The sequence below is a fragment of the Scyliorhinus torazame genome, chromosome 2, assembly GCF_047496885.1.
Source record: "Scyliorhinus torazame isolate Kashiwa2021f chromosome 2, sScyTor2.1, whole genome shotgun sequence".
In the NCBI taxonomy this organism is placed as follows: domain Eukaryota; kingdom Metazoa; phylum Chordata; class Chondrichthyes; order Carcharhiniformes; family Scyliorhinidae; genus Scyliorhinus; species Scyliorhinus torazame.
Window position 1 is genome coordinate 267,822,143 of NC_092708.1, and position 23,246 is coordinate 267,845,388.

At 47.2% G+C, this 23,246-nt stretch overlaps 1 protein-coding gene across 1 annotated transcript in view; it reads right to left on the reverse strand.

Moving 5' to 3' along the window:
* The window catches only part of LOC140407222 (1-phosphatidylinositol 4,5-bisphosphate phosphodiesterase beta-2-like), a 190,485-nt gene that overhangs the window by 95,396 nt on the left and 71,843 nt on the right, over positions 1 to 23,246 (reverse strand). Inside the window, 6 exon segments of the mRNA XM_072494874.1 lie at positions 1,357 to 1,441; positions 5,495 to 5,577; positions 5,723 to 5,880; positions 7,285 to 7,431; positions 10,185 to 10,351; positions 10,885 to 10,985. Of these exon segments, the coding sequence (XP_072350975.1) occupies positions 1,357 to 1,441; positions 5,495 to 5,577; positions 5,723 to 5,880; positions 7,285 to 7,431; positions 10,185 to 10,351; positions 10,885 to 10,985 (741 nt within the window).

Sequence of the window (23,246 nt, forward strand, 5' to 3'; positions counted from 1 at the left end):
GTAACAAATGTCTCGACGAACTCGTGAGTTTTAATGTAAGTGCTGTTGTTGTGTGCATTTGTCATGGATCATAGAATGGTTACAGCACTAAAGGCCATTCACCCTATCGTACCCATGCCAGCTTTCACCATGAAAAACCCAGTGAGGCCACTCCCACACCATTTCCTCAGAGCCCTGCAAATATTTTATCTACAAATTATTATTTAATTTCCATTTGGAAACCAAATAATAATATTCACTCTATGCTTTATATTCTGTGTACATCAATTTGAACTCTATTATATTGAGACTTATAAGAAACTTATAAGTAAGAACATACATACTCTACCAGGAATACTATGCACTAATAGGGGAGAGCAGGCCCCATTTTTTCCTTAACTAAAGTTCACTGGTTTCCTATAAAAGCCACTGATAGTGATCAGATATAGGAACCCTGGCCAACAGCCCTTCAGTTCCACACAGCCCAATCAGCTCTAGAAGTGCTGCTGTGCCTGAAATGTAAAAACTTTGCAAAGAGCAGGGAATAAAACCCATTCCCTCGGGGTTTGCCTGGATCAATAGCACACTGAATAGCACTGAAGGGCTCTGAGCTACACGATGTACGGGCTGTCCCAAGAACACATCAAAGGCAATATAACAAGCCCTCACCATAATCACCACCAACATTCCGCACATTTCACTGTCACAACATTCATCATCACCAACATCGACCACCCCTCACTATAACTAACATTCACAGTCACCAACATAGACCACCCCTCACTGTAACTAACATTCATCGTCACCAACATTCACCGTCACCAACATTCACCATCACCAACATTCCACATCCCTCACCATCACCAACATTCACCATCCCCAAAATTCACCATCACCAACATTCACCATTACCAACATTCACCATCACCAACATTCACCATCACCAACATTCCACATCCCTCACCATCACCAACATTCACCATCCCCAAAATTCACCATCACCAACATTCACCATTACCAACATTCACCATCACCAACATTCACCATCACCAACATTCCACATCCCTCACCATCACCAACATTCACCATCACCAACATTCACCATCACCAACATTCCACATCCCTCACCATCACCAACATTCACCATCCCCAAAATTCACCATCACCAACATTCACCATTACCAACATTCACCGTCACCAACATTCACCATCACCAACATTCACCATCCCCAAAATTCACCATCACCAACATTCACCATTACCAACATTCACCATCACCAACATTCACCATCACCAACATTCCACACCCCTCATGGTCACCAGCATTCCACACCCCTTATCATATTATACCTTCTGCGGGTGCCAGTCTGTACTTACTGGGTATTTATCCATTGTTTCTGTCAGTAACATATCACCAAATATTGTTCGGCAGTAATCTGCCATCTTAGCTTGCTGTTTAGGGCTGTTGGAAATTTAAGGAAACACATCAGACAGGTTATTGTAAAATGATCAAGGCCACAGGAAATGTACAAACAGAGGAATGTGACTACATTAGAGCCTTCTGCCCTGTACCCATTCTCTGATTCTACTGGGGAAAGACACACTCTGAGGGAAAGAGACAGACACTGGGGAGGGAGAGGCATGAGAGTGAGAGAGACACTGGCAACAGAGAAAGAGATAGAGAGGCAAACACTAGGTGGGGGGAAAGAGACGGACATTGGGGGAGGGATGACCGTCACGAGAGGAGAAAGAGAGTGTTGGTTGTTCTGTATCACATACAGGTCACCAACACTTGAAATAGTGCAACACTATTTTATTGAATCATTAACTGTTTAAACATACTCAGACTGTGGGTTAATATGATACTAGATTTAACTAAAGACCTTTGCCTTGTCCTAACCAGTCGATGCACTCAGCACATGGTGAATGTCTGTTTTACAGGCTGTGAGCTCTGTCCTCCTAGCTAGCTGCAACTTGAATGAGCGGGAACTCTGCTGCCCCCTGTCTTTATAGTGCGTGTGCTCTCTCTGGTGATTGGCTGCGGTGTTGTGTGTGTTGATTGGTCCCACTGTGTGTCCATCAGTGTGTGTCTGCACCAGGATACACTGGTGTATATTATGACAAACACAAGGGGAGAGCAAGACACATGGGGAGAGAGAGGGAGCGAGACAGAAACCATGGTGTTGGGAAGGGGGTGGGGGGGGGGGGGGGGGGTGGAGGGGGAGATGGGGGAGACCTACACTGCAGGGAGGAGAGAAACATCCAGCATCAAGCAACCCTTTCATGCCAGGTATCAGCCAAGTGAACATTCTCTGAATTGTTCCATTTGCAAGTTTATTCCTTCTTAAGTAAGGAGACTAAAACTGGGCACAGTGCTCCAGGTGTGGTCTTACTAATACCCTGTACAGTTGTAGCAAGACTTCCCTACTTTTATATTCCGTCTCCTTTGCAATAAAGGCCAACATTTTATTTGCCTTCCTGATGACTGGCTGCACCTGCATGCTAACTTTTTTGGGATTCATGTGCAGACCTCTCTCTCAAACTGCAGCATCCTGCAGTCTCTTTCTCTCTATTTAAATAATATCCCGTGTCTTCCCACCAAAGTGGGCAACCATACGTTATAACCATCTGCAAAACCTATGCCCACTTACATAACAAATCTATATCCATTTGCAGTAAGTCCTCACGATAAGTTGTGGTTACGTTCCTGAAAATTGTGACTTTAGGTGAAACAATTTTGTGTGAACCATGAGTTCCCATGAAAACCAATGTTAAAGACAGAGTTAGGTTCCTGCAGACATTTCTCACCAGGGAAAAAACAGTGCAGAAGTTGAGCTATTGTATGGTACATATCAGGTAGAAAATAATGTTGAGAACCACAAGGAACCAAGAGGTGGAAAGGAGGTGAAAAAGCACATTAGAGAAGTGAAGAGGGAATGTGAGAAAAGTCTGGCAACCAACAAAAAGGGGAGTCCCAAAGTCTTCTATAGGCAAATAAATAGTAAAAAAGTGGTAAAAGGAGTACAGCCGGTTAGGGACCTAAAAAGGGATTTACACATGGAAGTAAGGGGCATAGCTGATGCATTAAATTAATAATTCTATGATTTCTTTTCCAAGGAGGTGGATGCGAACCCAGGACATGGTGACAGTCGAGGAAATTCTGTCCCTCAAAATTGATAAGGAGGAAGAGTTGAATGGACTGTCGCTACAGAGAGTCGACAAGGCACGGGGACTGGGTGAGATGCATCCAAGGATATATCAAGGAAGGCAGTGAGAATGGAAATTGTGGGAGTGCTGGCCACAATCTTCCAGTCTGCTCGAGACTCAGGGGAGGCGCCAGAGGACTGAGAATTGTAAATGTTATGCTCTTGTTCAAAAAAGGATGTAAGGACAGCCCGAGCAATTACAGGCCAGTCAGTTTACAGCAGTTGTGGGCAAGCTTCTAGAAAGAATTATTCGGGATAGAATTCGTACTCACATGGAAATGCGTTGGTTGATTAGGAAAGGCCAATATGGATTTGCAAAGGAGAAATCATGTTTAACTAACTTACTGGTGATTTTTGAGGAGGTAACAGAAAGGGTCGATGAGGGTAATATTGTTGATGTGGTGTACTTAAACGTTCAGTCGGCATTCAATACGGTGCCACATAATTGCAATGATGCACTTTCACAGACATCATTGGAAACATTATTAATAAGAAAAACTGTACAGAGGCCAGCAGCCCACACAGCTGCCCTAGTCCACTACATGTCTTCTGCCCCAGAGTAAACTCCACTCCCTGGAGTGATTACCAAGTCCCAATTCGTCCCCTTAGCCAGGTGACCCTCTTCTGTTGCATTGCCTTTAAAGGGGCAATCATCACAAATCATCACAACAGATTTGTGAAAAAAGCTACAGCTCATGGAATAAAAGGGACAGTAGCAACGTGGATACAAAATTGGCTGAATAAGAGGAACCAGAGAGTAGGGGTCAATGGATATTTATCAGGCTGGAGGAAGGTTTGAAGTGGTGTTCCTCGGAGATTGGTATTGGGACCCTTGCTTTTCCTGATCTATATTAATGGTCTAGAGCTCGATATGCAGGGGACAGTTTCAAAGTTTGCAGATAACACAAAACTTGGAAGTAATGAAAACTATGAAGAGGGCAGTGTAGAACTTCAAAAGGACATAAACAGGTTGGTAGAGTGGGCAGATGGATTGCAGATGAAGTTCAATGTGGAGAAGTGCATTTTGGCAGGAAGAACATGGACAGATGATATAAAATAAAGGGTAAAATTCTTAAGGATGTGCAGGAGCAGAGGGATCTGGGTATATATATGTAGATCATTGATGGGAGTAGGACAGGTGGAGAGAGCAGTTAATAAAGCATATAGTATTCCGGGCTTTATTAATAGGGGCACAGAGTACAAGAGCAAGGAGGTAATGCTGAACTTGTGCAAGGCACTAAGTTAGACCTCAGCTGGAATATTGTGTACAGTTTTGGGCACCACACAATAGAAAGGATGTGAATGCACTGGAGAGAGTGCAAAGGAGTTTTACAGGAATGGTTCCAGGGATGAGAAACTTCAGTTATGAGGATAGATTGGAGAAGTTGGGAGAGAAGGAGGCTGAGAGGAGATGTGATAGAGATGTTCAAAATCATGAGAGGGCTGGTCAGAGTAGAGAGGGAGAAACTGTTCCCACTTGCAGATTTAAAGTGATTTGCAAAAGAAGCAAATGACGCGAGAAAAAACCTTTCCACACAACGAGTGGCTCGGGTCTGGAATGCAATGCGTGGAGGTGTGGTGGGGGCAGGTTCAATCGAGGCACACAAGAGAGCATTAGATGATCACTTGAATAGAAACAATGTGCAGGGGTACAGGGAAAAGGCACGGGAATGGCACTGAGTCATGACGTTTGTTTGGAGAGCAGTGCAGACACGATGGGATATATGGCCTCCTTCTGCACTGAAATGGTTCTGTGATTCTGTGATACTGTCATGTGACTCTCTACATTATACTGTGGGCAGTACTGTTCACCAGTCCCATATTAACCCATGCTGTGCCAAACGCCTTTATGCCACACTTGCTAGGCTACCATACCGTACTGGGGCATGAATCAGGAAATTGGATGGGTAAGTAAAAGCCATTGGCCGAAATTCTCCAGCCATTGAGATTCTCAAATTAACTTCTGACCATGGCATTTCTGTCATCAGTACAAAACCCAATCTGGATGTCTCGACATTAGATGGGATGCGAAATGGGCAGAGATCTGGAGTAATCAGTCAGCAATTGGCTTTGCCCAATAAATGCCTTTGAGTGGAGTACCCAACTGGGCACAAATGGCAGAGCTTTTGTGGGTGTTTTTATGACCGACTGCTTTGGTGGAAGAATTTTGCAAAGCTCAGATACATGGGAGTGGGATCTCTGTCACAGCGAACACACTGGAGATCCCCCACTCTCGGCTCACTGTCGGAAATTTCCACCATACCCTTCTGTTCACTTACTAATCTTTCCAAAAAGACAAATTTACTTACGAGTCAACATGGTTCTCAAAGGATAATATAACTGGGTACTGGGAGGTTTTGAATGCACTTTCTGCTATTGCCTCGATCACATCCTGTTACAGAAAACATCAAATAATATCTTCATTTCCATCAAACAAGTGCTGTCTGTTATTAATAGCTGAGTCAATAAAACTTCGATAAAACCATCTCCCAGCTTTTGCCCAGTCCTCTTACCAAGTGCAGAATTCATTAGGTTACCTTGAAGAGAATCTCTGTTGTCATGGTGAAACCATGCGTGATGATTGGCTCCTCATCTGGCGGCCGTCCTTTCCAACAATCAAGCTCCAAACAACGACAGCCAGCAAGGAGGACCTGGCGATACATCTCAGGGGAAGAAATCCCAGAGAACTGTCCAGCTAGCAGGGTTGAAATGGAAAGCAGAGAGAATCAACACCAAAGGTAGAAATGCCCAATGTGGGTAAGAATTCCTCAATAAATGTACAGAATCTTGGATGAGTGTATGGATTTATCAATAGCGTGCATATTTATCAATAATGTGCATATTTATCAATGAATACACATATTCACCAATCAGTACACACATTTATCAATGGTATACATATTCATCAATGACTACACATATTCATTAATGGTACACATATTCATCAATGAATACACATATTCATCAATGGAACACATATTCATCAGTGGAACACATATTCATCAGTGGAACACATATTCATCAATGAATACACATATTTATCAATGATACACATAATCATCAATGGTACACATATTCATCAATAGTACACATATTCATCAATAGTACACATATTCATCAATGAATACACATATTCATCAATGGAACACATATTCATCAATGGAACACATATTCATCAATGGTACACATAATATCATTGAATACATTCAGTCTTCAATATGTGTTTATATTCTATTAGTACTCTTCGATGGGCACGATTCAACATATATTCTTGAGTGTGTATGCTTATCCATTCATGTGTATGTATTCACTAGTAAGTCCCCACATACATGAACATTTGTGTTCATCTAAATGTAAATATATTCAGAGTAATTATGAATGTATACTCATATTTATTAATGAGCAAAAATACTCATCAACCTTTTGTCATACTCATCAATGAAGTAATAGGGGATAAACGGTGAAAAATAATGGTCCATTCATAACTCAGCTCTTGGTCTTCAGCTCAAATTGCTGGACCACTTTTCTCAATTAAGTATGTAGCTTTCTCCCAAACCTGCTTGTAAAATGTTTTTCAGCACTGTGGTACCATTGTACCACTTTGGCCGGTTTAGCTCAGTTGGTTGGACAGCTGGTTTGTGATGCAGAGCAAGGCAAGCAGCGCGGGTTCAATTCCCATATCGGCTGAGGTTATTCATGAAGGTTCTGCCTTCTCAGCCTTGCCCCTTGCCTGAGGTATGATGATCCTCAGGGTAAATCACCTCCAGTCAGCTCTCTCCCTCAAAGGGGAAAGCAGCCTACGGTCATCTAGGACTATGGCGACTTTACTTATTGGTACAATTCTGATGAATATTTTTCACTATCTTCCTTATTTATGCCTTTTCTACCACTAATGCAGCAGATTCATGGGAACACCATCGGCTACAGGTTCCACACCATCCTGACTTGGAACCATAGCAATGTTCCTTAACCACGGCTGGATCAAAATCCTCAAACTCCCTCCCAAACATCATTGTGGGTGTACCTACACCACATGACAAAGACACACTCCCCAGTCTCTCCCCTTTTAGTATCCACTTGTGTCCTCCTATGTTTTTACCAGTGAGATAGGTATTGTGAGATGAGTTGATGAAGTAATGTGGCAGAGGCTGTGTCATGTCTTGATATACCGTCAGCCTGTCTGGGAATAGCAGGTTGTTCTCTGGACCAGACAAATACCACATCAGGCCCTCGGGAGATATGTGACCTGTGAAGGAACCAAAAGTGTATTAGGCCAGGGAATGAGCTGTGTCAAAGAGTAGCTAGTGAGCCTGAACCAGAGACCCTGTCAGCAGTTCAATCCAGGGCAATTTACTCAAATGTTGTCCCCCAGGTTCAACTGTAAAAGGATAGATCATCATTGAGCAGGTGGTTACAGATGGTTGCTTAAGGTAGCCTCATACCTCCCTGTAATGGCCACTTCAGGACCATATTTCACCTTCGCTGGTATTTTACCCAAGGCAGGGGAAGGCCCACTTCCTGCGTAAAGTCCAGCAGCTTTAGCTGACCTGGCTAGTATCAGGCATGATGGGTGGACCTCTTTTGGGTGTCCCCTTGGCCAATTGGAAGCACGTCACCCCCCCCCCCCCCCTTCCCCTTTAAAGTCATCCACCTTTAACCTTTCTCTAGTCTTCTTGAATCTGGCCCCCTACCATCCAACACCTCCAAGCTGAAACCCCTCAATCCTGGGCTTAGTTGGGCTCCTCAGCATGGTGGGACTGCCTGTAACCATAGCAGTGGTCACTGCTCCCAGTTGGTGCTGTTGGGACCACAGAGCTGCCAGCCATCTGACTGACCAGCGGCTCTCAAAGGCGAATCATAAGCGTCACCTTCAAGCAATTAGCACTACTCCCAGCATTAAATTGCTGCAGGGCAACCATTGGGGTGTTGGTGCATCCCATACAAACTCAGCCCATTAGGTCAGATGGATGTCAGTGAGGTGAGTCTTAAGGAGCCTCTTAAAGAAGGAAAGTGAGGTGGAGAGGTTTAGAGAGAGAATTCCTGAGCTTAAGGCTGAGGAGGCTGAAGCCCTGGCCAATGGTGGTATGGTTAAACTCTGAGATCGCGGTGGGATTCGAAAACAAGGAGGAGAATTTTCAGCTCGAGGTTCTGTTTAACCAGAAGCCAAAATAATGAATTGAGCACAGGTGTGACAGGTGACCGGGAGTTTGTGCAAGTTCGAACATGGACAGCAGAGTTTTGAATGGCCACAAGTTTATGAAGGGTCGAACGTGAGAGTCCAGCCAGGGGCGCACTGGGATAGTCAATCCACAGGTAGCAAAGATTTCAGTAGCAGATAAACTGAGATAGGTGACCTACAAGGGCTGATTCTAAGGGCAGCACGGTAGCACAAGTGGATAGCACTGTGGCTTCACAGTGCCAGGGTCCCAGGTTTGATTCCCTGCTGGGTCACTGTCTGTGCGGAGTCTGCACGTTCTCCCCGTGTCCGCGTGGGTTTCCTCCGGGTGCTCCGGTTTCCTCCCACAGTACAAAGATGTGCAGGTTAGGTGGATTGGCCTGGCTAAATTGCCCTTAATGTCCAAAAAGGTTAGGAGGGGTTATTGGGTTACGGGGATAGGGTGGAAGTGAGGGCTTAAGTGGGTCGGTGCAGACTTGATGGGCCGAATGGCCTCCTTCTACACTGTATGTTCAATGTACTCTATGTACTATGTAAACGTTGGGTGCTAGTGTGTTTCAGACCATAGAAAGCAACACAGTTTCACCAGATCCTTGCCTCATTGGGTATGTCCTCATCAGGGGCGTGATTCTCCGACCCCACCGCCGGGTCGGAGAATCGCCGGGAGCTGGCGTGAATCCCGCCCCCGCCGGTTGCCGAATTTTACGGCACCGGATATTCGGCATGCGCCAGTTGGCGGGCGCCCCCCCAGCGATTCTCCGGCCCGCGATGGGCCGAAGTCCCGCTGCTGGAATGCCTTTCCCGCCGGCGAGAATCAAACCACCTATCTTACCGGCGGGACAAGGCGGCGCGGGCGGGCTCCGTGGTCCTGGGGGGTCGCGGGGCGATCTGGCCCCGGGGGGTGCCCCCACGGTGGCCTGGCCCGCGATCGGGGCCCAACGATCCGCGGGCGGGCCTGTGCCGTGAGGCACTCTTTTACTTCCGCCTTCGCCATGGTCTCCACTATCGCAGAGGCGGAAGAGACCCCCTCCACTGCGCATGTGCGGGGATGCTGTGAGCGGTCGCTGACACTCCCGCGCATGCGCCGTACGGCAAAGTCAGTTTCGCGCCAGCTGGCGGGGCACCAAAGGCCTTTCCCGCCAGCTGGCGGGGCGGAAATCAGTCCGGCACGGGCCTAGCCCCTCAAGGTGAGGGCTCGGCCCCTCAAGATGCGGAGGATTCCGCACCTTTGGGGCGGCGCGATGCCGGACTGATTTGCGCCGTTTTTGGCACCGGTCGGCGGACATCGCGCCGATTGCGGAGAATCCCGCCCCTGATCTCAGCTTCACCCAATCCCAGTTTCACCAGATTCCAGTCACCAAATCCTAAACAAGCATCACCATCTCTCAGTCTCACCAGCCTCTGGACTCACGGATCCCAGTCTCACCCTGACGTTGTTAGCTCGTGATACTACGTGGAACCTGGCTGAAATCTCGTTCTCAACACAGAAGCACCATTGTCACCACAGCTGTGAACAGAACTGGGCCCAGCCTTCCGGAAATGAAGGAGACAGACACATGACCCAACAAAAGTCTTCCCATCAAACCCCACTATACAGTGGCACACAGCTCGGAAAGAAATGCCAAACTTGTTCAACACTGTAACACAAAGTGACATTGCATTGAAAAGGAAAATGGATGGAGCCAGTTCTAAAGGAGAAGGAGAAGGAAATGGATGAACCGTGGGAGAGTTTTCACTCCGATCCAGTGATAACCTGAACTGGACTCTGTGAAAATTAATGAATAGAACAGAGCTTTCACCCGACCTTCATGAACAGAACTGACCTTTGTGAGAATTAATTTTGGCAGGTTCATATTTCACAATTAAGTTCTGGATTTGCTCAGGCTGCAATGGTTTAAAAAGAAAATAATTGAGCCGGGCATCTCTCTGTGTCTTGTTTATAAACGTAGACATCTGTTGTCGAGTCAAGTATGGCTTTAGCATCACATCCCTGAAAAAGAGAGCAGGTCTGTAAATTCAACCTTCTGTTCCACAAGCCCAGTGCTTCACATGACATATAAATTCCTTTCCATCTCACACTACCCACCCATTTATTCTTTACCCGCAGCCCATGTACGCTCTAGCCTGGCATGGACTTAACTCACTCATTTAATCTTCTCGCACAAACCATGTACACTCTTCCCTCCATTCACTGACTTTCCTCTCTCACCCTAATCAGTCTAGTCAGATTCATTGTGGAAACACAAAGGTTTAATTAAGGAAGAGGAATAGATAGATGGAGAGTTCTGCCTCCTTCAGTCTTATTTCCAATTGGGTAGGGAGTCACTGTGAGGGGGTCTCTGCATACCTTGTTACCCACTCTTGCTGAGAGACATCCGGGCATCCCTCCAGGAATACAGTGAGCCAGGTGAAACCATGATATAAATAGACAATAAAAACAGGCGGAAGGTAAAGTTACGGAATGGATCTTGGTTCATGCAGAAATAGAAACTTGCAGAAATAACATTTTTAAAAGTGTCTCACAGCAATTCGAAGATGTCATTAACCTCAGGCCTTGGGCACAGATGGGACAGAAACTGTTTGAAGACCAATTCGGTGAAATCTTCTGGGTTGATCAAGTCGGTCTGTATGAAAATAGTGAGAAAACAAAATCACGTAACAGGGTTTTGTTTGAGGGGATATGACAGGTCTGGTGTTGCCCTCCTGGGAGGGGGAGGGAGGGCTCTAATCTTTGGCAGGGTTGTGGTCTCCAGGGATTGTAATTAATGGGTGGGCTGTAATTTCCAGAGGGACTGTAATCTCTGTAGTTGAAGATTGTAATCTCTGTGGTCCTGCAATCTTTGAGTGGACTGTAATCTCTGGGGATACTGTAATCTTTGAAGAGATTATAATCTTTAGGGGGGTCTGTAATCTCTAGGGGACTTTAAAGGGGAGACAGAAAGTAGGAAAATATAGGCCAGTTGTCTTAACATCTGTCATAGAGAAAATGTTAGAAACCATTATTAAGGAGGTAATAGCAGGACTTTTGGAAGATCATAATACAATCGGGCAGAGTCAACATGGTTTTGTGAAAGGGGTATTTCATTTGACTGATTTGGTGGAGTTCTTTGAGGAGATTAACAAGCTAAAGGGGAATGTGTGGGTGTGGTGTGCTTGGATTTCCAAAAAGTGTTCGGTAAGGTGGCCATATCAAAGGTTACTAAACAAAATAAGAGCTCATGGTGTATGTTATGAAATGATGACATGCACTTTTAAAGAAACATTTACCCACCCTAGACAGGGTATTAGCCCCATGACTTGTAGTTTGTCAGTAAGCCAGAGTAGACATCAAATGTACTGTGCATAGTCTTCCAGTCTAGTTAACTCTATTCATGTAGTCTTATCTTCAAATAAAGAACCCACATTGTTGTTTTGCTAATCCTTGTGTACGATTGGTATGTTTACGTCGAAGGGAAGGAGAGCATAGTATGGTGGCAGCATGGTTTAGAAGATTTGTTGGAGCAGAATACAAATCTCAAACCTTCCACATTCAGCAGAACAAAAAAGACGGGTGTGAAAATGAAACAACTTTCAAAATTCGGCATGTCTAAGTGATTCTGCAACTCTGTAGGAATTCTAAACATTGTCCCTCCACTCTGGGATCACACCTTGCCTCAGCCAACAATCCTGGTAAGATTGTTTAAATCTGAGAGGGTTTAAAAGTCTACCTGCTGCAAAGTTTTCGCAGGAACAAATTAAACAGCAGGGGCGAAATTCTCCGTAATCGGCGCGATGTCCGCCGACCGGCGCCACAAACGGCGCAAATCAGTCTGGCATCGCGCCGCCCCAAAGGTGCGGAATCCTCCGCATCTTGAGCAGCCGAGCCCTAACCTTGAGGGGCTAGGCCCGCGCCGGACTGATTTCCGCCCCGCCAGTTGGCGGGAAAGGCCTTTGGTGCCCCGCCAGTTGGCGCGGAAGTGACATTGCCGGGCGGCACATGCGCGGGAGCGTTAGCGGCCGCTCACGGCATCCCCGCGCATGTGCAGTGTCTCTTCCGCCTCCACCATGGTGGAGACCATGGCGAAGGCGGAAGGAAAAGAGTGCCCCCAGGGCACAGGCCCACCCAGGGATCGGTGGACCCCGATCGCGGGCCAGGCCACCGTGGGGGCATCCCCCGGGGGCAGATCGCCCCACGCCCCCCCTAGGACCCCTGAGCCCGCCCGCGCCGCCTTGTCCCGCCGGTAAGGTAGGTGATTTAATCCACGCTGGCGGGACAGGCATTCTAGCAGCGGGACTTCGGCCCATCCGGGCCGGAGAATCGCCGGGGAGGGGGGCCCGCCAACCGGCGCGGCGCGATTCCCGCCCCCGCCGAATCTCCGGTGCCGGAGAATTCGGCAACTGGTGGGGGCGGATTCACGCCAGTCCCCGGAGATTCTCCGACCCGGCGGGGGGTCCTGGGGGGGGGGGGGGGGCGCGGGCCGATCTGGCCCCGGGGGGTGCCCCCACGGTGGCCTGGCCCACGATCGGGGCACACCGATCCGCGGGCGGGCCTGTGCCGTGGGGGCACTCTTTCCCTTCCGCCTTTGCCACGATCTCCACCATGGCGGAGGCAGAAGAGACTCCCTCCAATGCGCATGCGCGGGAATGCCGTCAGCGGCCGCTAACGCTCCCGCGCATGCGCTGCCCGGAGATGTCATTTCCGCGCCAGCTGGCGGGGCACCAAAGGCCTTTTCCGCCAGCTGGCGGGGTGGAAATTTGTCCGGCGCCGACCTAGCCCCTTAAGGTTGGGGCTCGGCCCCCAAAGATGCGGAGCATTCCGCACCTTTGGGGCGGCGCGAAGCCCGACTGATTTGCGCCGTTTTGGGCGCCAGTCGGCGGACATCGCGCCGTTTCCGGAGAATTTCGCCCCAGGTTCTCTTGTTGCTCTCCAAAAATAAGAGAATTCATTATGGCTTGCTGTCCCAGCAGGACGTCTGGGGAAGTCAATTCATCTAGTAGCAGCTAAAGAAAGCCTGTAAAAATGCTGTTTTAATGTTTGCTTTCAGTTTTGAAGCCTTGTAGCTATTGTTCCACCTCAATCACTGCTTCATGAGTGGAGCTTAAATAAACCAGGGAAAATTCAGGTAGAGCTCATCAGCAGCATCATTGCAGTCAAGCAGTAACCTATGACCTGTGTCACAAAATGGTAGGATGTTACTAAAATAAATGTATTGTTTTTTGCACAAGTAAAATCAAACTGCCATGTAGTATGTAAACCATACTCTCTCCTCCCTCAACCTGTTCCAGTGTCTCCTTTTTACTTACTGCATTTTATGATAAAATTCTCTCTGTCTCTCTTTCCCTTTCTTCCTTTGTGTCCAAAAAAGGTTAGGTGGGGTTACTGGGTTACGTGGATAGGATGGATGTGTGAGCTTAAGGAGTGTGCTCTTTCCAAGGGCCGGTGCAGACTTGATGGGCCGAATGGCTACCTTCTGCACTGTAAAGTCTATGGTTCTATGATTCCTTTGCTAATCTTTCCATTTCTACATCAGGTTTCCTCATTTCTATTTCTTTTTGTAATTGAATTTTAACTAATTCAGTTGATTAATTCAACTGCCTCACATTTTGAAGAACTTGGTTTATCACAAATCTCTTGCAATCGGAAGAAGGATAAATACGGCAAATTTCGGAAACCTTGGATAACGAGAGATATTGTAGGCCTCGTCAAAAAGAAAAAGGAGGCATTTGCCAAGGCTAGAAGGCTGAGAACAGACAAAGCATGTGTGGATTATAAGGAAAGTAAGAAGGAACTTAAGCAAGGAGTCAGGAGGGCTAAAAGGGGTCACAAAAAGTCATTGGCAATTAGGTTTAAGGAAAATCCCAAGGCTTTTTACACGTACATAAAAAGCAAGAGGGTAGCCATGGAAAGGGTGGGCCCACTGAAGGGATGCGAGGAAATCTATGTGTGGAGCCAGAGGAAATGGGCGAGGTACTAAATGAATACTTTGCATCAGTATTCACCAAAGAGAAGGAATTGGTGGATGTTGAGTCTGGAGAAAGGTGTGTAGATAGCCTGGGTCACATTGAGATCCAAAAAGACGAGGTGTTGGGCGTCTTGAAAAATATTAAGGTAGATAAGTCCCCAGGGCCTGATGGGATCTACCCCAGAATACTGAAGGTGGCTAGCAGGGAAATTGCTGAGGCCTTGACCGAAATCTTTGGATCCTCACTGTCTTCAGGTGATGTCCCGGATGACTGGAGAATAGCCAGTGTTGTTCCTTTGTTTAAGAAAGGTAGCAAGGATAATCCAGAGAACTACAGGCCGGTGAACCTTACATCAGTGGTAGGGAAATTACTGGAGAGAATTCTTCGAGACAGGATCTACTCCCATTTGGAAGCAAATGGACGTATTAGCGAGAGGCAGCACGGTTTTGTGAAGGGGAGGTCGTGTTTCACTAACTTGATAGAGTTTTTCAAGGAGGTTACAAAGATGATTGATGCAGGCAGGGATGTGGATGTTGTCTATATGGCTCCCTCATGGCAGACTGATACAAAAGGTGAAGTGACACGGGATCAGGGGTGAGCTGGCAAGGTGAATACAGAACTGGCTAGGTCATAGAAGGCAGAGAGTAGCAAGGGAAGGGTGCTTTTCTGATTGGAGCGCTGTGATGAGTGGTGTTCCGCAGGGATCAGTGCTGGGACCTTTGCTGTTCGTAGTATATAAATGATTTGGAGCAAAATGTAACTGGTCTGATGAGTAAGTTTGCAGACGATTGCCAGGCTCAGCCTGATACAATTCAATGTCGCTTTCCAGGCTCAGCCTGATACAATTCAAGGTCATTCATCGGGCTCACATGACAGTGGCCCGGATGAGCAGATTCTTTGGGGTGGAAGACAGGTGTGCAAAATGTGCAGGAGGACCAGTGAACCATGTCCACATGTTCTGGACATGTCCGAAGCTTAGGGGATTTTGGCAGGGGTTTGCAGATGTCATGTCCATGGTGTTAAAAACAAGGGTGGCACTGAGTCCAGAGTTGGCGATGTTCAGGGTGTCGGAAGACCTGGGAATTCAGGAGGAGAAAGAGGCAGACATTCTAGCCTTTGCTTCCCTGGTAGCCCGGAGACAGATATTATTAGCTTGGAGGGACTCAAAGCCCCCGAAGTCGAAGACCTGGCTATCGGACATGGCTAGCTTTCTCTGTTTGGAGAAAATCAAGTTCGCCTTGACAGGGTCACTGTTAGGGTTCACCCGGAGGTGGCAACTGTTCGTCGAATTCTTCGCGGAAAATTAATCGTCAGCAGAAGGGGGGGGGGGGAGTTTAGTTTAGCTTAGAGTAGGGAGTTAATAAAGGTGGGACCTGTAAGGAGGGGAGATGACTTTTGCATTATGTTTATAGTTTCACGTACATTGTTTATTTTGTTGTTGTTACAATACCAAAAATACCTCAATAAAATGTTTATTAATTTAAAAAAAGTTTGCAGACGGCACAAAGGTTGGCGGAATTGCAGATAGCGATGAGGACTGTCAGAGGATACAGCACGATTTAGATCGTTTGGAGACTTGTGCGGAGAGATGGCAGATGGAGTTTAATCTGGACAAATGTGAGGTGATGCATTTTGGAAGGTCTAATGCAGGTTTGCACTGAGTGCTGAATTTGGTGCATTTGAGTGCGATAGTGAGAGTTTGGTGACTGAGGGAGTATAAGGCTTCATTTTTATCTAAAGTTTAGTCTTTCTTTTATTTAGTTAATTAACTTAAAAGTTGCTGTTTGGTTTAGAAGAAGGTGAATTTTCAATAAGCTTTAAACAGGCTTCTACTTGTAGGCACTTGCAGCTGGAGCTTGTTAATTAGTTAATTGGATTAGGCCAGTTTTCAGAGGCTAGATTCACAGTATAAAAGTGATCCCCTACAGTGCAGACTTTGTTTGCACTGAGTGCTGAATTTGGTGCATTTGAGTGCGATAGTGAGAGTTTGGTGACCGAGGGAGTGCTGAATTTGGTGCATTTGAGTGCGATAGCGAGAGTTTGGTGACCGAGGGAGTTAGGTGAGGAGGGAGTAAGGTGCTCCTTTCATTTTGTTTCCAACATTTCCGCAAAGAGTGCGAAGAGAGCCAGGAGTTTACAGGAAGTGTAGCTGACTGGGAGCAGAGTCGGAGGGCGGAGATCTAGTTAGTCCACACAGCAGATATATTCTGTAAGGTAAGAGGGGATGGAGGCTAGGCCAGTTACATGCTCCTCCTGTAGGATATGGGTGGTGAGGGATACCACCGGTGTCCCCACTGACTATACCTGCGGGAAGTGCACCCAACTTCAGCTCCTCAAAGACCGTGTTAGGGAACTGGAGCTGAAGCTGGATGAACTTCGGATCATCTGGGAGGCAGAGGGGGTGATTGAGAAGAGTTACAGGGAGGTAACCACACCCAAGGTACAGGACAAGAATAGCTGGGTTACAGTCAGGGGGAAAAAAACAAACAGGCAGACAGTGCAGGGATCCCTCGTGGCCGTTCCCCTTCAAAACAAGTATACCGTTTTGGATGCTGTTGGGGGGGATGACCTACCGGGGGAAGGCCCTAGCGGCCAGGTCTCTGGCACTGAGTCTGGCTCTGGGGCTCAGAAGGGAAGGGGGGAGAATAGAAAAGCAATAGTTGTAGGAGATTCAATGGTTAGGGGAATAGATAGGAGATTCTGTGGTCGCGAGCGAGACTCCCGGAAGGTATGTTGCCTCCCGGGTGCCAGGGCCAGGAATGTCTCGGATCGTGTCTTCAGGATCCTTAAGGGGGAGGGGGAGCAGCCAGAAGTCGTGGTGCACATTGGTACCAACGACATAGGTAGGAAAAGGGGTGTGGAGGTAATAAACGAGTTTAGGGAGTTAGGCTGGAAGTTGAAAGCCAGGACAGACAGAGTTGTCGTCTCTGGTTTGTTGCCGGTGCCACGTGATAGCGAGGCTAGGAATAGGGAGAGAGTGCAGTTGAACACGTGGCTGCAGGAATGGTGTAGGAGGGAGGGCTTCAGATATTTGGATAATTGGAGCGCATTCTGGGGAAGGTGGGACCTGTACAAGCAGGACGGGTTGCATCTGAACCAGAGGGGCACCAATATCCTGGGAGGGAGGTTTGCTAGTACTCTTCGGGAGGGTTTAAACTAATTTGGCAGGGGAATGGGAACCGGATTTGTAGTCCAGCAACTAAGGTAGCCGATATTCAGGACGCCAAAGCATGTAATGAGGCAGTGGGGAAGGGAACACTGACAAAGGAGAGTATTTGCAGGCACGGAGATGGGTTGAAGTGTGTATACTTCAACGCAAGAAGCATCAGGAATAAGGTGGGTGAACTTAAGGCATGGATCGGTACTTGGGACTACGATGTGGTGGCCATCACGGAAACTTGGATAGAAGAGGGGCAGAAATGGTTGTTGGAGGTCCCTGGTTATAGATGTTTCAATAAGATTAGGGAGGGTGGTAAAAGAGGTGGGGGGGTGGCATTATTAATTAGAGATAGTATAACAGCTGCAGAAAGGCAGTTCGAGGAGTATCACCCTATTGAGGTAGTATGGGTTGAAGTCAGAAATAGGAAAGGAGCAGTCACCTTGTTAGGAGTTTTCTATAGGCCCCCCAATAGTAGCAGAGATGTGGAGGAACAGATTGGGAAACAGATTTTGGAAAGGTGCAGAAGTCATAGGGTAGTAGTCATGGGCGACTTTAACTTCCCAAATATTGAGTGGAAACTCTTTAGATCAAATAGTTTGGATGGGGTGGTGTTTGTGCAGTGTGTCCAGGAAGCTTTTCTAACACAGTATGTAGATTGTCCAACCAGAGGAGGGGCAATATTGGATTTAGTACTGGGTAATGAACCAGGGCAAGTGATAGATTTGTTAGTGGGGGAGCATTTTGGAGATAGTGACCACAATTCTGTGACTTTCACTTTAGTAATGGAGAGGGATAGGTACGTGCAACAGGGCAAGGTTTACAATTGGGGGAAGGGTAAATACGATGTTGTCAGACAAGAATTGAAGTGCATAAGTTGGGAACATAGGCTGGCAGGGAAGGACACAAGTGAAATGTGGAACTTGTTCAAGGAACAGGTGCTACGTGTCCTTGATATGTATGTCCCTGTCAGGCAGGGAAGAGATGGTCGAGTGAGGGAACTATGGTTGACAAGAGAGGTTGAATGTCTTGTTAAGAGGAAAAAGGTGACTTATGTAAGGCTGAGGAAACAAGGTTCAGACAGGGCATTGGAGGGATACAAGATAGCCAGGAGGGAACTGAAGAAAGGGATTAGGAGAGCTAAGAGAGGGCATGAACAATCTTTGGCGGGTAGGATCAAGGAAAACCCCAAGGCCTTTTACACATATGTGAGAAATATGAGAATGACTAGAGCGAGGGTAGGTCCGATCAAGGACAGTAGCGGGAGATTGTGTATTGAGTCTGAAGAGATAGGCGAGGTCTTGAATGAGTACTTTTCTTCTGTATTTACAAATGAGAGGGGCGATATTGTTGGAGAGGACAGTGTGAAACAGATTGGTAAGCTCGAGGAAATACTTGTTAGGAAGGAAGATATGTTGGGCATTTTGAAAAACTTGAGGATAGACAAGTCCCCCGGGCCTGACGGGATATATCCAAGGATTCTATGGGAAGCAAGAGATGAAATTGCAGAGCCGTTGACAATTATCTTTTCGTCCTCACTGTCAACAGGGGTGGTACCAGGGGATTGGAGAGTGGCGAATGTCGTGCCCGTGTTCAAAAAAGGAACTAGTGATAACCCTGGGAATTACAGGCCAGTTAGTCTTACTTCGGTGGTAGGCAAAGTAATGGAAAGGGTACTGAAGGATAGGATTTCTGAGCATCTGGAAAGACACTGCTTGATTAGGGATAGTCAGCACGGATTTGTGAGGGGTAGGTCTTGCCTTCCAAATCTTATTGAATTCTTTGAGGAGGTGACCAAGCATGTGGATGAAGGTAAAGCAGTGGATGTAGTGTACATGGATTTTAGTAAGGCATTTGATAAAGTTCCCCATGGTAGGCTTCTGCACAAAGTAAGGAGGCAAGGGATAGTGGGAAATTTGGCCAGTTGGATAACAAACTGGCTAACCGATAGAAGTCAGAGAGTGGTGGTGGATGGCAAATATTCAGCCTGGATCCCAGTTACCAGTGGTGTACCGCAGGGATCAGTTCTGGGTCCTCTGCTGTTTGTGATTTTCATTAATGACTTGGATGAGGGAGTTGAAGGGTGGATCAGTAAATTTGCAGACGATACGAAGATTGGTGGAGTTGTGGATAGTAAGGAGGGCTGTTGTCGGCTGCAAAGAGACATAGATAGGATGCAGAGCTGGGCTGAGAAGTGACAGATGGAGTTTAACCCTGAAAAGTGTGAGGTTGTCCATTTTGGAAGGACAAATATGAATGCGGAATACAGGGTTAACGGTAGAGTTCTTGGCATTGTGGAGGAGCAGAGAGACCTTGGGGTCTATGTTCATACATCTTTGAAAGTTGCCACTCAAGTGGATAGAGCTGTGAAGAAGGCCTATGGTGTGCTCGCGTTCATTAACAGAGGGATTGAATTTAAGAGCCGTGAGGTGATGATGCAGCTGTACAAAACTTTGGTAAGGCCACATTTGGAGTACTGTGTACAGTTCTGGTCGCCTCATTTTAGGAAGGATGTGGAAGCTCTGGAAAAGGTGCAAAGAAGATTTACCAGGATGTTGCCTGGAATGGAGAGTAGGTCTTACGAGGAAAGGTTGAGGGTGCTAGGCCTTTTCTCATTAGAGCGGAGAAGGATGAGGGGCAACTTGATAGAGGTTTATAAGATGATCAGGGGAATAGATAGAGTAGACAGTCAGAGACTTTTTCCCCAGGTGGAACACACCATTACAAGGGGACATAAATTTAAGGTGAAAGGTGGAAGATATAGGAGGGATGTCAGAGGTAGGTTCTTTACCCAGAGAGTAGTGGGGGCATGGAATGCACTGCCTGTGGAAGTAGTTGAGTCGGAAACATTAGTGACCTTCAAGCAGCTGTTGGATAGGTACATGGATTACGGGAAAATGATATAGTGTAGATTTATTTGTTCTTAAGGGCAGCACGGTAGCATTGTGGATAGCACAATTGCTTCACAGATCCATGGTCCCAGGTTCGATTTCGGCTTGGGTCATTGTCTGTGCGGAGTCTGCACGTCCTCCCCGTGTCTGCGTGGGTTTCCTCCGGGTGCTCCGGTTTCCTCCCACAGTCCAAAGATGTGCGGGTTAGGTGAATTGGCCAATGATAAATTGCCCTTAATGTCCAAATTGCCCTTGGTGTTGGGTGGAGGTGTTGAGTTTGGGTAGGGTGCTCTTTCCAAGAGCTGGTGCAGACTCAGGGGGCCGAATGGCCTCCTTCTGCACTGTAGATTCAATGATAATCTATGATTAATCTAGGACAAAGGTTCGGCACAACATCGTGGGCCGAAGGGCCTGTTCTGTGCTGTATTTTCTATGTTCTATGTTCTATGTAGGGAATATACAGTGAATGGTAGAATCCTCAAGAGTATTGACAGTCAGAGAGATCTAGGTGTACAGATCCACAGGTCACTGAAAGGGGCAACACAGGTGGAGAAGGTAGTCAAGAAGGCATACGGCATGCTTGCCTTCATTGGCCGGAGCATTGAGTATAAAAATTAGCAAGTCATGTTGCAGCTGTATAGAACCTTAGTTAGGGCACACCCGGAGTATAGTGTTCAATTCTGGTCGCCACACTACCAGAAGGATGTGGAGGCTTTAGAGAGGGTGCAGTACAGATTTACCATGATGTTGCCTGGTATGGAGGGCATTAGCTATGAGGAGAGGTTGAATAAACTTGGTTTGTTCTCACTGGAACGACGGAGGTTGAGGGGCGACCTGATAGAGGTCTACAAAATAATGAGGGGCAGAGACAGAGTGGATAGTCAGAGGATTTTCCCCAGGGTAGAGGGGTCAATTACTCGGGGGCATAGGTTTAAGGTGCGAGGGGCAAGGTTTAGAGGAGATGTACGAGGCAAGTTTTTTTACACAGAGGGTAGTGGGTGCCTGGAACTCGCTGCCGGAGGAGGTGGTGGAAGCAGGGATGATAGTGACGTTTAAGGGGCATCTTGACAAATACATGAATAGGATGGGAATAGAGGGATACGGACCCAGGAAGTGTAGAAGATTTTAGTTTAGACGGGCAGCATGTTCGGCACAGGCTTGGAGGGCTGAAGGGCCTGTTCCTGTGCTGTACTTTTCTTTGTCCTTTGTTCTTAAATGCTCCGCTATGCTTTCAATAATCTCAGTTTTCCTTATCCCTGTAGATAATCCTAATTCCAATTTATCTGCCAAATGCAACAGTTTAGGTTTAGGCACATTTTTCAATTTTGCCACTGTTATGTTATATACTTCCAAAATATACGTTTGGACGAGAGTGAGAACCATTTCTTCTGCAGTCTTTTTCTGGGAATAACAAATTCTCACTTGCTACCCAAGGGTGCGATCAGCGGACTAAAGTTAAAGTCCGCTAAACGCCACGTTTAGCAGGGTGGCTCTTGGCAACTGCAGCGACAAGAAACACCTCGCTATCCAACAGCACTTTGCCGTTTTGTTTGACCTCAGGGACATTCTCTCTACCGAGGCCACATTTAGAGTGATTTCCTGAAGCTCGCCAGCAGGAAAAGCTCCTCGCAGATCGGGGCGCCATTTTGGAAGAGTGCCCCCCTCTTTCTCCCCCACTTTCACAGGGTGGCATTGCCAGGGTGACCGGGTGGCACTTCCAGGGTGCCAGGCTGGCAATGCCGACATGCCCTGGTGCCAAGGGATGTACCAGGATGCCACCTTGCCCTGTCCCCAACCACCTTGGTCTTCAATGGCCTGGGAGACCCCCCCAGGTGCCATTACACTAGGTCCACAAGTGTGGACCAGTACTAAACTGAGCCCTGGCAAGGTTTCCAGGCGAATTTACCGCAAGTACAAACCCATGATAATGGGTAGACAGAGTCTACAGGCTACTGTGTTCTGCTGCTTCCTTGGTCATGAAGGTACAAATAGAACACAAAGATATGATTGCTGCAAATATTTATTCTCAACACGCTTGATGGTAACCATGCATGTCTATGTACAAACAATTCCGTCTATGTTACTGTGAAACTAAGGGGCACGATGACTGTCCTCTTGTCCATCCAACTACCAAGTGTCCACCTCCTATCCGTCCCTCCGATATATATGGTCTGTCTGGGTATCTGGTTCCACCTGCTGGTGGGAGGTCATAACTGTCCCTACATGTATTGGTCAGTGGCTATGTACATTGGTGCTGTTAAATAAAATATATGACTTCCGGTTGCGGATATGCATGAGCTAAGTCGCACATTCGGCGGCTCCCGCAAAAACGGACTTTTGGGCTCTTTTCAGGGCACCCAACGGCACTTTTTCGACGTTTCCTGGTGTGGGAAGGAGTCTACAACAGCGCCCCGTCAGTATATGGCTTTAACTAGGAGTGGGGCAACAAAAAAGGTGGTGGTGGACCCGAAGAAGGTGCGAGGGAAGAAGGACAAAATGGCGGCGGGCGGAGACCAAGCAGCGTGGATGCACTGGGCGCAGGAGCAACAGGAGGGTATTGTGGTAGTATGCATTAGGGGTCATGTGGGACTGTGAAGCCGTGATGTCATTGGCTGACAGATCCCGGGTCCTGGTTGGCTGTTGACCTCTAGCTCCGCCCTGAAGGCGGAGTATAAGAACCTGGAGTTCTCCCCCACAGGCCAGTCTGTTACTGAACTGCGGGGAACAAGTCACGCTTAATAAAGCCTCATCGACTTCACCTCTATTCGTCTCTCGGGAGTCTTTGTGCGCTACAATTTATTAAGCGTGCTTAAAGGACTATGGAGCTCAGGATCATCCCGGAATGCCTGAGGATCGGCCCCCACGCAGTGAACTCAGCAGAAGTTTTTAAACAC